We start from the raw sequence: 14,214 nt of genomic DNA on the forward strand, positions 1-14,214 counted from the left end.
ATCAATTTTCAAGGAATTTTTTGCGCTCTCTTCAGTTGAAGTATTAGAAGGCTTCCATAAAATGTCTCTGTTTTCTTCAATAACCAACGTGAGCAATATTTATTTATTTTGTGTAATGCATAATTGGTGATGTTAATAGCAAATTGTCTGGAAAAGTATTTTAAGTAAAATACGAATTAAATAGGTATTTTATATTTGCATTTTAGTGGAGTGTTGTTAGTCGAAAAAAGTGAAAAACCTCGGACGAAAACACCAGTGAATAGATTTTAATGGCGTTTTTAGCATTGTATTAATTAAACCTAATAATAAAATGTTTATTGATTAGAATTTTTCGATCCATGTTTATTTAATAGTTTATTGCAAAATTCCAAAAACAATTGTAAATTAATGATTAATATGTCAAGTATCTGCAATAATTTTAATCATATACATGAAGAAATATTGTATTTGTATTTTTGAGGGTTGGTAAGTATTAATTAAAGGTCGAATATTGCAAAATTTATAACAAAGGGAACCAAAACAGGGGCCAGAAACTTAGTAATCAAGTATACAATTAATACAAAAAACTTTATATTGTTATACAAATATATTTACTTATGAAAAACAGTTATTTAATACGCTAATGAGCAATACACAAATTGATGTGTTTTATTTATTATTTTGAAATCAATACAGTGTTTTTTAAGCCTTTCGACATTGGGTCAAGAAAATCTGGTTACTCTATCTTGTAGTGCGGTAATTATCACATAATATTAGATATAACTTTCAAATTTCATTTGTAAAAAAAAAATACAACGTAAACTGTATCATCTAAAATTTGTGTTGTAGGAATTAAATTCAAGTATCGAGGATTATGTAAAACGGGAAATTGAAATTTATAAATATTCTACTACTCTTAGTGTTCGTTGATTAAGTATATAAAATAAGAAGTTTATGACAAACTGCAGGTCGTATGTTACATCATATTAAAAAAGCGGGTACCCAATCATGCTATGACTTAAAAAATGTGTTTATCAGTTATTGAGCATATTGCCAATAATAACAGGTCAAAACAATAATGGTAAAGTTTCCAAAACAGATACAATATTGTGAAAAATATCTTATGCCTTTTTCGATTTCGAGATATATTAAAAAACGCGTTTTATAGTAAATGAAATTCTACAAATGGCGCGGTAAACGCCATCTGTAGTACAATGCTATATTTGGTGGAATTCAATCGAGATCCGCGTCTGGCAATTTTGACAGACTGACCATTTCAAATTTATTTGTTCTATTTTGGTAACGTGCCTATCACGTAGTGGTGAGCTACGCCTGGATTCAGTTCAGCAAGTAGATATCCATCTATTTAAATGGACTTTGTTGAGCATATTCAATTCCTCCAAACCTAGCATTATACTACAGATGGTGTTTACCGCGCCATTTCTAGGATTTCCTAAAATGCGCTGTGGTAAAGTAAAGGTAAAGTTGGTTTGTGTTCTACTCCCTTCTTCCCTCCTCACTCGACGCTTTCCCCATCTGAACCCCCTTTCCCAATCCTAACCTTCCATTTTCTTTCTGGGGATGAGCAACACTCAGGGTTTATCTTCCCAATCGAGGAAGGATTTTAGTCGATAAAAATCCGACAGGAGGTGTTTTTTGAAGATTTCCCCCTCGAGAATAATCTTAACAAAAAAGGTCTGTGTTTTGTCGAAACTGTCGTCGAAGCACTGATGAGATCCAACAAGATCGAAATCGCGATCCGCGTTTAGCAGTTTCGACAGAATACACTGACCACTTCGAATATCTTTGGTTTATAGTAAATGTTTGTATTCCTAAATTACAAAATACTGGAATATAGGCGTTTTTCTTAAGTTAGGTTTACATTTGATTATAGATTTGTCGAATTGATAATGATAGTCCAATAATTGTAACAAATAAAATTTAACGTGTAATTATACAACAAGGTACTGAAGTGAAACTTCTTCAAACACACAAACATACCGAGATCCCTATTAAGGAATTGGTTTAATGGTATAATTTGTAAACTATGAATTTAAATTTTACACTATGCATGCCGGAGTTACCTGTAACGAAGCGGCTCAAGCGATCCCCACTACGAACTGGACTACGTGGCCGAGTAGGGGGGGGACATCCGTTGCATGATTTCGTTACTTAGCAACTCGCATGAAAAGAACTTACCCTACAATTTCTTCTCTCCTTTGAGAAGCCAGAAGGAGAAAATAGTGTGAACGAGATAAGAGGAATCAAATTTTGGGGGTAGTGGGCGAAGATAGTTTGATAAATTGACGTTTGTCAAAGGGCATGAATAGAGCAATAAAGCAATAGATAAGGACATGAAATTTATGAGTAGCGGAATTAGTCAAGACATGACCATAAAAAGCATTCTATCTTAACAATTTTAAACGATCGTGATGAAAACGGATAATTGTCATGAAAAATTAATGATAGTTTAAAAAACGCGTGACGGACGCAACAGTAAAATTAATTGTAATGATAAAATTTTTTGGATTCTTCTTCGCTCTGTTGACTGAAATATCGCAGTATAGTTGTCACTGTGGTTCTAGTTTTATTTACTTTAACTCGTTTCTTGCTTCTGTATCTGTAATATTCATTTCTAATATAAAAATATCAGATTTGCAATTTGTTTTGTTTAAGATAGAGCCATGCAGTCATACTTCAAGTGGTCTGATTGGATAATTGGATTTTTATGTCTTTTAAGGTTTTGTGATAGCTTAAATAATGGCTTAGCACTAACACCACCAATGGGATGGATGAGCTGGCAGCGGTATCGTTGTAACGTGGATTGTTATAATTATCCTAACGATTGCTTAAGGTGCGAATTCAAACAGTTCATTTACATGATTTTATGAACTTTTCAATTTCTCTATTACCGTTTTACAGTGAAATGTTAATAAAACGCATAGCAGATCTTATGGTTTCGGAAGGGTATAAAGATGCTGGTTACGAATATCTGATAATAGATGATTGCTGGCTTAATAAGACTAGAGGAAGAAATGGTGAATTGTTGGAGGATGCTGAAAGATTCCCGAGTGGCATGAAAAATTTAAGCAATTATGTAAGACCAACTAATAAATCATAAAAAATAAATGGGACAAGATGTTAAATATACTTAAAAATGTAAGGATGAGTTACAAAGATAGAACAGTGATACTTAGTTTGTATAAAGAGCAACAGGCAGTTATAGAGCTAGGGATGCAACGTAGAGAAGTAAATATTAGGAAGGGAGTCAGACAAGGATGCACACTGTCACCAATACTTTTTATTCTACATCAACCATCAACATCATTAAAGACAGTATAACTGTAGGGTTAGATATATAGAGGCAAAAAATTAGTATGCTTAGATTTGCAGATGATATAGCAGTATTAGCATCTAGCAAGGAGGACCTAGAGATAGCTTTAAATAAAATGGAAGCGCTACTGATAGATCAGTTCGGTATGAAAATAAATGAAAGTAAAATTAAAATACTGGTATGCAAGGGAAGAAAAAGTAGGGAAAGAACGAATATAAAGATAGGAGACGAAAAATTAGAAGAAGTTTTAAATATCTAGGAAGTCAGATAAGTCAAGACGGAAGGAGTAGTAGGGATATAAATCAGAGGATAGCGCAGGGTTGTGTCGCCTTTAATAAAAAGAAGTCACTTCTATGCTCGCGAACAGTTAATTTAGAAATTCGAAAAAGGTTGTTAAAGGTGTATGTTTGGAGCGGGGCGTTGTACGGGTGCGAAACACGGACAGTGGGCGCTGCGGAAAAGAAAAGGTTAGAAGCCTTCGAAATGTGGTGTTATAGGCGAATGATGATGATTGAAAGGTTAGAAATGAAGAGGTATTAGAAAGAATAGGGGAACAGAGGACTCGGTGGAAGTCAATAAAAAATAGGCGAGATAGGTTGGTAGGACACTTTCTCAGGCATGAAGGTCTAGTCAGAGACATATTAGAGGCAGAAACGGGAGTTAGGAGGGGTAGAGGTGGACCTAGATTAGATTACTGTTCACAAATAGTTAAGTATATGGGTTATTCTAGTTTTAGGGAAATGCCAAGGTTAGTTCAGGACAGGAAACAGAGGAGGTGCGTATCCAACTAGTCTTAGGACTGACGATTTTATGATGATGATAACAAAAATAAAAATGCGTAGTAATCAAAAATTGAAGGCATTTTGTTACCTTACCTGGACTACAGGTCTATATAGGTCAACATTATCTTCTGGTCTTTTACGGATATTTTTAGTAAAACTTTTTGTAAATATGTATGATACAATAGACCTACAATATACTTCAAGCAACGAAATTCCTATACGGGTAGTCCAGGGAATAGGGCTTTTAAAATGCAATAAAAAATAACAAGTACATATCAGATTGTGTAGGGTTTCAATGTTCCATAGACGAAAACGTTTATAGTATATCAATTAAACGTTGTTAATAATAACATGGCGTTGAATAAAGATAAGAATTGCGAATTTCTAGTTTATGCGGCGAAATCTACGAAGCAAATCGTTTAGGTTACAGTGCAAAAGTTGTATAGAATTAAAAAACTTTTAAAATGAGTCACTGATCAGCGTGATCCATCCATTACTCGATAAAACCATACATATCTCGCCTTTTTCAAAAATTCGTAATTTGAAGTTACAGTATCTGATATTCACAACGTGTAGCAGCTATGAATACGTACTTAAATGATTTGGACGATTATTTCAACCAGTCGGATATATAGTTATTCAACAATGGTCAATTTAGGTTTTTGTCCTTTTTTTTTGGTTATCTTCCCTTACTCCAATCTATCCATCCGTAAGTTTATTAAAAGAGAATATGTATTTGTGCTAAAACCACAGTTCAGAAATGGCGGAGGGACAGGGCCGTTCTTATTATGTAAGGTTTTGAAGCCGAATGTTGGAACCGAACTATTTTAATTTTTAAGTAAAAAGTGTTAAGAAAACTAAAAGAAAAAGAAAAGCAAAAAGAGGAGGAACTAGAAGTGGTTTAAAATAAGGTAGGGAACCAGTAAGAGAGAGGTGAAATTTGGAAATATTTTCAACTAGAAATATTGGGAAAAGATCTAGACTCGAAAGTACAAAAGAAACCAAATCATTAAAATGTAGAAAATACCACAAATGGCATTGTGAACGCCATCTGTAGTACGATGCTACATTTTAGGATTACGTATGCTCCAACAAGGTCCATTTAAAAATATGGATATCTACTTGCTGAAACGAATCTCGGCGTAGCTCACCTCAACGTGATAGGCACGTTACGTTAAAATGTAATTAAGAAGGAGTAAGAATCTAAGATGTTATGCGTTAGTAACTGAAATTAAAATGTTAATTAGGGATTATTGGAAAGTACAGGTAGGAAAGTAGAAGTATAGAAATGCCGACCAAGGAAATAACTTTATATCTGCAATAAAAGAATAAAAGGCAGAAAATTTGTAGAATGAAGTGTATGGGAAATATACACATTAACAATAAGCAGAATTATCAATATTACCTGGGCGCCTTAAAATAGTATTATTTACAAAGTTTGTCATAGGTACACATAAACATAACATAAAATCTTACTTTAATTTAAACACAAAAATATAAACAACATTCTCTACTTTATATCCCTACTACTCCTTCTGTCCTGACTTATCTGACTTCCTATATATCTAAAATCAGCCACTTCTTCTAATCTTTCGTCTCCTATCTTTATATTCGTTCTTTCCCTACTTTTTCTTCCCTTGTATACCAGTATTTATGTTTTACTTTTATTTATTTTCATACAATAGTGTTTTGTCAATACCGCTTCATTTAATTTAAAACTCATCCGTGCTAGATGCTAATACTGCTATATCATCTGCAAATCTAAGCATACTAATCTTTTGCCCCTCTATATCTATCCCTACAGTTGTACTGTCTTTAATGATGTTGATCGCGTCTTCGATGTATAGATAGAAGTAGAGGTGACAGTGTGCATCCTTGCCTGACTCCCTTCCTAATATTTACTTATCTTCGTTGCTGCTCCAGCTCTATAACCGCCTGTTGTTCTTTATACAAAGTATCACTCTTCTATCTCTGCAACTTATTTCTAAATTTTTATGTATATTTAACATCTTGTTCCATTTAGCATTTTCAAAAGCTATTTCTAAATCTACGAATCCTATGTATGCACTCTTTCCTTTCTCTGTCGTTTTCTCTGTTATTACCCCTAACGCTATAATGACCTCCCGCATATCTCTATTTTTTCTAAACCTAAATTGGTCTTCTCTTAATCATTGTTCCGCCCTTTTTTTCATTCTTCACTGTTCAATTCTAGTTAAGATTTTTGACGCATGGGAAGTTTAGTTAATGTGACTAATTAACTTAAACATATGATCTCTAACCTTTTGTTTATTGTGTTGACCATGAAAAAATGCTATTTTTGTGGTTAAATATAAGACGGTTGCCATTCATACTTTTGCACATCAAGGCGGCAGTGTCTTGGTACCTGGTAGAAATTATTAAAAATAACGAAAAACAATATGCCACTGATGATTTAGTTGTTTCAGAATTTGTAACATAATCTGTTTAACTAAAAGAAGCGCGTGTGTCGCGGGGCACAAACACAGGCTAGCTTGATAACACTGTAACGGTTGACGTCACATCGTTACATCATATATACTACTATCACGTCAGAGATGACGGTAAACATTCGTATGCGTAAGTCTCTTTCGTAACATCTCATTAGTGTTTTATTTCGAATATGACGATTTTATAGAGGGTGTTTCTGAGATAAGTGGCAAGCTTTAAAGTGTGTTAATTAAGGGCCAAAAAAATTTCTATGAAAACCAGAAGAAGTTACAATTCGAAGCCAACCTTAGGCATGAATTGACAACATGGGTATTAGTACAGCAAGTTACGGTAACATCTAAGCAGTTACACTGACGGAGAAAGTAAATAGTGCCGGTTGTGGAACGACTAAAAATGAAAATATCAACAAATTACTATCACGTTATTACCCACAATAATTTTTAATCGCTTATTAGGATAAAAATTAATTAAATAACAACTGTGTTCATCGCTGATAGTATGCAGCACTCTTTGAAGCACACCTCAGTATGGTATTAAGAATACAAAACAAACACAAATTTAACATTACATACACATTCATAGGTAAATTAATGTCATTTGGATAGGTAACTGTAATTTTATTAATTGTAAGACAAATTTCCACACCAAGATTTAACTATTGTCAAGGTGCCTTATTTAATCTTATGACTAGTTCATCATCCTATTCAAAAAACTTAATTATACAATATCACTAAACGTACACATGCATACAGTCCATTACAATTTGTTAGAATTGTGACCTTGCAGAAATCTGCGCGAAGATAGAAAGAATGCACACTAGGCGTGAGCAAGACAGAAATAGTTGGAACAAGTTTGAACGAGCAGAGCTCTCGAAGGGCAGTCTTGGGGCAGAACTGTACAGTACTAGACGAAAATGTTTAGCAATTTTTTAAAACAAAAATGTATATAAATTAACAATAGAAAACAAAGCAAAAGTTTTATAGGTGTGTAGAACGTTAAGTTAATTTACTTGTCATTATTTTTGGCTAAATATGCTTTTAAATAAAGCATATTCTTAAATTTTAACGAGGCAGTTTAAATAATTTTGCAAATGGTACTGTACACTTTTGTCTAGTTCTCGCTCGATGATCGGTGTAGAAATGAGCTCCGCAGACAAATATGATTGAATTTGGAATTATGCTACGGCGCATCCTAATAAAGGGAAGGGGCATATCTCTAACTTCTTGAAACGAACAGTACGTACACTACAAACACCGTTCGAAATTCAAATTCCCTCCCAAGAGACAGGCTTCCATGAGTTTACCAAAATTATTGGCGGTTTCTCTTAATTTCTGTAAAGTATTTTATATCGATGACCGTACAATTCGGCCGTTGTATTAACATTGTCCTCCCATTCTTAATATCAGTAACACACTGACCTTCTGTCAAATCGACTGATTGCATACATACAAGTCTGTAACATTAAAATGACAATGGATTACTGTACGCTGATTGTAACATAAACATCGTCAATCACACTTAATCTAATTTAACAAGTAATAAACCATGCATTGTCGCATTTCTTTCCAGGATTTTGGTTGTGACTTTGGACAATTACGTTTTTGATAGCAGATGATCCGGAATAACATACTGAATAATAATAAGGGGTTGCGCAGTGATTCTTTTGGTTGGAATTTGGGTGAAAAATCAATAACTACAAAAATTTTCGGAATATTCCCATAAAAAAACTCGAAATGGAATCCTCCCAGAACAAAATTTCACCGAACCTTTTTTGTTCATCCATTTTCCTACAAGATAGTAGGTATCGGTAAAAATTGTTATTTAAAAAATACGCAAAAACTGTTAAAAAACGCATCTATAATTCAGTGCTGAAAATCAATGAAGCAATTGTTTGATTGCCATGAAAATGTAGTATCTATACTGTAGTTTATGGTTTGAAAATTCAATTTAATGCTAGTGGCAGAAAATCGTTGTGATATCTTTCCTGATTTTTTTTACGTATGCTCCAAGACCCATATTTTAACCATAGTTAACAACTAAAAGAAATATTTTTTTAACATCTTTTTACATTTTTAAAAAACCCATAGTGGAAAAAGACGATTTTTATCAGTTTTTACTCCACGTGTCAAGGTGATTATTTTTTTATTTTTTAATTTGCTTATTAAAAATTGTTTAAACAATTTTGAAAAAATTTTTAAACCTCTAATAAAAGTATATTCTCTCATTTATCTTTGTGAACGTCAAGAGATTGCACGTTACCAAATAAGTGTGTTTTATCAGATTTTTTTGTCGGGATAGTACTATGACGGAGAAAAAGTAATAGCATCAAGGTAGTGCCTATTTTAATACGTAAAAAAAAAAACAGGAAAGATAACAGACCGATTTTCTGGCTCCAGTATTACATAGAATTTTTAAAGTTTGTGATCTTGATCAAATTTTTATTTATAGATACTATAAACTACATAACACTACTTTTTCATAGCAAACAACCAATCCTTCCATTGATTTTCAGCGCATTGAATTGTTGGAGCGTTTTTGACAGTCTTTGCCTACTTATTGTTTTTTAATCTTACCGGCACTATCTTGTAGAAAATTGAAGGAGGAACAAAAAAGGTATAGCGCAATTTTGTTCTAGGACATCTCGAGTTGTTTATAGAAATATGCTGAGAAAAGGCATTTTTCGGTAAATTTCGCAGTTTTTGATTATTCATACAAATTCCAACTAAATAATCACTGTGCAACCTCTAATTGTTGTTCCACTTGCTACCAAAACCGTAATTGTGCAGAATCACAACCATCACTTTAGCTCCATCGACTGCGCTACTACGTTTTTCTCGTAAACGGGAATGGATATACAAACATTTACCTAACTTTATTGTTTTACAGTGCCCTACAAGCTTGCTAATTATTTCAAAAACATCCTGTATAAGGTAAAGATCTACAAGCAATAAAATTATAATACGTGATGGTGATCAAGGTACATAATAGTAATTTTTACTCTTCTTTTAATGATAATTTTTATTTCACTTGCCGTATAGGACCTATTTAATAATTCTCAGTTAATTTCAGATTCATGGAAAAGGTTTGAAATTTGGAATTTATCAAGATTTTGGTAATTTTACGTGTGCAGGATATCCAGGTTTATTTGGACATTTGGAACAGGATGCTCAAACATTCGCCGACTGGGACGTAGACTATATAAAAGTAGATACCTGTTACTCATACGATAATTTGGAAGAATTAGAAGACGGTAGGAATATGTAAAATAAAGAGGGATAATTACCTATATAAATTAAATTCTTATTACGTGTGATTATGTAACCCTATTGTATGTGTTACCGGAAATGTATGAAATCCGTCATTGTATACAATTCCTTGGAAATGTATACAATTCCTAAAATCGTCCGGAAATGTGAGAAATAAATTATATAAGACACATTTCCTAGGAAATGTATATATTTCCTATTACAATATCGGAATTTCATATAATTCCTAGGAAATGTATACATTTCCCAGGATATGTGTGTATTAAAAAATCTTTGAAACAATATTTTATACATTTCTGGTATGCATATCTACTTATGATATCTTTTCACATTGTACATTTTCCATATTATACTCTTGCAAAATTTGTGATATTGCATTAATTTTTATTTAAAAATAATTATTAAAGAACGTACTAGAAGTTAATTTGCGAGACTTGTCCAAATATCACAAGTAAAAATATTAATAAGTTTTCAAAAAAACTTCCACATCAATTTTTATTCCAAGCATAAATACATTAATGTTCTATATTTAATCAAAATTGGGTTTGGTCGTTTTCCATAAGTTCCCTTTTTAAAGGTAATGAGCATAAGTAGTATGTAGATGCATTTAAGTAAACAGGTGTGTATCCATATTTTTCACTTTGCAGCTACAACTACCCAGAACGGACCACCGGTGTTTGTTAGGGACGGTAACTTCAAATTTCTCGTCGTACAGTATGAGGGTTGCATGTCGGTAGATGTGGTGGTATGGAAGAAGTGGTGGTTAAAGTGGTCGATATAGGGCATTTTCATATTTAAGTTTATTACAAACTCTGTAATGTTCAAAATTTCTCCAATTTGGTGGGTTTGTGTATTGACCTCTGGTCACCAAACTAAATTCAGCTGAAATGTTCTTGAATGTCTAGAATTGTGCCCAGGTGGAATTTTCTACAGTAATCTGCATCGGAAGAATAGCTCTGGTATATTATTATTACGTGTGAGTTGTGGGACTGACTTCTGACTGTATATATATGTTTGGAATCTTCTATAATGTTCGGTATTTCTCCAGTTTGGTGTGTGCGTGATGTTGTAGGTCGATTACGGCCCAACAAGCATCTGCTTAGTATAAGTGAGAATAAACCTTCTAAAAAGTTCTCAAACCTTTGTTGGATGACTTTCATCAAGAATATTCTCGAATATTTAGCATTTTCCGCAAGTACAATGTTCTAGAGTAAACTGGACCAAGAACGTTCTAGAATGTTTAGGAATCATTATGTTTGAGAAGCCAGCCCTCTTACACTATATTAGGGCATTTTCATATATTTCTACTAAATACCCTATAAAATGTTTGGAATCTTTAATGTTTCCACGATTTCTGCAGCCTGACGGTGCTTGGGTTTGCAGGTTGATTATCGGCTAACAAAAAGATTAGCGCCGCAATAATTTGTTTGTCTCGTTCCCCGTCACTGAATTTATCAGCATTATTCCAATGTAGATAGATTATTTGAAATAGGTCTGTTTCTATCTATCTGTGATGTGGGTGCATCGGAAATGTATCGTATGATTGATGATGTGCTGTGTGATTGACGACATATCTAGAATTTGTAAACTAAATGACACGATGTTACTTACAAAATTATTGAATTAATTTGAAATCACTTTTCGATTTTGACCCACTACAAATTTCCTCAAATTAATGAGGAAAATATTGTTGTTGCCCCAAGCCGGGAATCGAACCCGGGAACTTTGGCTTTACGAACCAATGCTCGTAGCTTAGTTGGTCAGAACAAAAATATTTCCTTCATTAATTTGAGGAAATTCGTAGTGGGTCAAAATCGAAAAGTGATTTCAAATTGATGTTGCATATTAACATTGACCACTATTAGTAATTAATAAAAAAATGTTTAAGTTTCATATTGAATTAATATTCAACTAATTAGGGTTTTTACAAAATTTTTAAGGTTATTCTAATTTTGGCCAAATGCTGAACAAAACTGGACGTCAAATGGTATATTCCTGTAGCTGGCCAGCTTATTTTGAATTGAGTAGCAATAAAAAGGTTTGTCTATATTACCTCACAATTTAGTCTTTTTGGTTACCTTTGTGTGTTCTTTCAGCCAAATTACGACATTCTTAAACAAGTGTGTAATCTATGGCGAAATTATGGAGATATAGAAGATGACTGGTCAGATGTTCTCGATATCCTTGATTGGTTTGCAGCAAATCAGGAACGATTTGCGTCCTATGCTGGACCCGGTCAGTGGAATGATCCAGATATGGTAAAAATATCCTTTGCTACTACGAAATGAGGAGTTTAAGAAATTGAAATTTTTGTACTTCAATTGATATTTTTATTAGATCAAAACTTGAAATTTCAACATCTTGAATTTTAACCTTTACTAGTACCTCTATCTATTTGTAACCTATCTAGCTTATAACGAAAACTATAAAAAGACAAGTGCGTGCACTCTTTTCAATTCTAATTCGAAAAAACTGTTTTTATACTTTCTATGCTATTTCTGGCTTAGACGAAAGTGGAGTAGGTAATGTGAATAGTTCAGGGATAACTAGATACTGTTTATTGCTAAACTATTCATTGATCAATTCTTATAGTCAACTAAGTTAAATTTTCCAAATCAATTTTTAACAAAAAAAAAGAAACGAAACCTTAGTGTCCGGGATTACCCGGATAACTACGAATGAAGCATGGTGTAATTACGAATATGGTTTAATCTTTGGCAGGCTAGGTTTAGATTAAGTAGATATTAGGATCGGTAGAAGGTAATTCGGGGATAGGCATTGTAATTCGTAAGAAAATAGGACAGAGTGCAGAAAGCCATTTACCGAAAAGTGATGGGATGGTTATGATCACGTTAAATTCAAAACCGATAAAAATATAGTGACGAAGTTGTAAAAGTGGTACAAGCAGATATCAAAGATGTTTTAAGTTTAGTGAGAAGGCAGGAAAACGTAATGGTTCAACAGATTGGTAAAACTTTGGCGGTTGTTGTAGAACAAACCAAATAGCTAAAACCCCAACGCCAAAACACGACACTGTAGTTGTCCGAAGCACTTTTCGGTAACAAGGTTACCTTCTTCAGGCACTGAAGTGAACTAAACCTAAAAGGGAACTAATCCTATTAGGATTATTTCCCCTTTATAATAGGATTCGTTCCCTTTTAGGTTTAGTTTACTTCAGTCCCTGAAGAAGGTAACCTTGTTACCGAAAAGTGCTTCGGACAACTACAGTGTCGTGTTTTGTCGTTGGGGTTTTGAGCTATTTCGTTTGTTCTAGAATAGTAGGTGAAGAGAGAGAAGAATAGAGAAAATAGACTGACAGAATTGTATGATAAAAATTATGTAACTTTATTTGATCGTCACGTTAGGAGTTGCTATACGTGGAAAATGTCCTGTGACATAGGGAGATAGGTTTAATTTTATTTCAGCAGGAGTAATTCAGGGATCACATAGTAGTTATGCAAGCCAATCTTAAAATTAAAAATATGAAAAAGGCTTTGCGGTAGAAGGACAGCCGAAATACTGAAAAAGTTGGAAGAAATTAATGATTAGGCCGGGACGTGCAGCAAAATGGAACTGCATTAAAACGTGTTCAGATTTCGTAGCTAAAGATGTATTAGATCTTAAACGAAACGAGATTACGAAACCTTTTATAATAAACGAGATTGTAGGATTAATAGAAGACCGGAAGAAATACAGGAGAGATGAAAAAGGGCAAAAGAAAGGTATAATAAAACGATAAAAGAAAGATATAACAAAACGATAAAGTGGGAAATAACTAACAACTGTAGGGCTAAGGAATAGTGGGTTGATGAAGCTTATTAAAGGAATTTTAGAGTTCGGATATCCGAAGATTAGCTCGAGATATGAAATTTGAATCCACTTCACTGTGGAGTTCATACGGTTGGAATGTTGGGTATGATTAAAGTCATAATAGAAAGATTTTTTGTTGTTGTTGGATATTACGCAGAAACGCTTACTTGATGGAATATTTTTGGGATGCAATTGAACACTTTTATTTTATTAGGAAATATAAGTATAAAATATACTTTGAAATTGGTTTGTCTATAAAAAAAATTGTTTACTTGTGTTGGACTTACAAACGCTGCGATGTCAGGTGTAGCAGTGACTTGTCAGTGATATTATGAAAAAACAAAATTTCATACAAATTTATTATCACTTCTAAAATAATATTTAAAGATTCTAAATGGGAGTTTCACCATTTTATTGTGCGGTTATTTACATTCGACGTTTCGAAAATATCATTAATAACGGAAATATTGCAAACTTGGAAAAGTAAATAATTAATAACATTACTTACATTTCAACTGCAAATTTTGTAATGCATTCATAAGAAATAGAAAGTAACAAAATTAAAAAATATTTACTG

General features: G+C 33.1%; 1 protein-coding gene across 9 annotated transcripts in view; it reads left to right on the top strand.

Annotated features, from left to right (window-relative positions):
- Nucleotides 1-14,214, top strand: part of LOC108735340 (alpha-N-acetylgalactosaminidase) — a 21,161-nt gene that overhangs the window by 2,735 nt on the left and 4,212 nt on the right. For 3 of the 9 annotated variants that reach the window (XM_025981841.1, XM_025981844.1, XM_025981847.1), the window contains exons 2-6: nucleotides 2,656-2,833; nucleotides 2,902-3,076; nucleotides 9,631-9,811; nucleotides 11,768-11,865; nucleotides 11,924-12,085. In XM_025981841.1, the coding sequence (XP_025837626.1) occupies nucleotides 2,656-2,833; nucleotides 2,902-3,076; nucleotides 9,631-9,811; nucleotides 11,768-11,865; nucleotides 11,924-12,085 (794 nt within the window). Of the gene's footprint in view, nucleotides 1-2,181; nucleotides 2,602-2,655; nucleotides 2,834-2,901; nucleotides 3,077-7,065; nucleotides 7,144-7,869; nucleotides 8,097-9,447; nucleotides 9,492-9,630; nucleotides 9,812-11,767; nucleotides 11,866-11,923; nucleotides 12,086-14,214 lie in introns of those variants that run through there. The other 6 variants (XM_025981845.1, XM_025981846.1, XM_025981843.1 and 3 more) reach the window with 5 other exon arrangements.

Source organism: Agrilus planipennis, unplaced genomic scaffold (assembly GCF_000699045.2).
Source record: "Agrilus planipennis isolate EAB-ADULT unplaced genomic scaffold, Apla_2.0 scaffold45, whole genome shotgun sequence".
NCBI lineage: Eukaryota > Metazoa > Arthropoda > Insecta > Coleoptera > Buprestidae > Agrilus > Agrilus planipennis.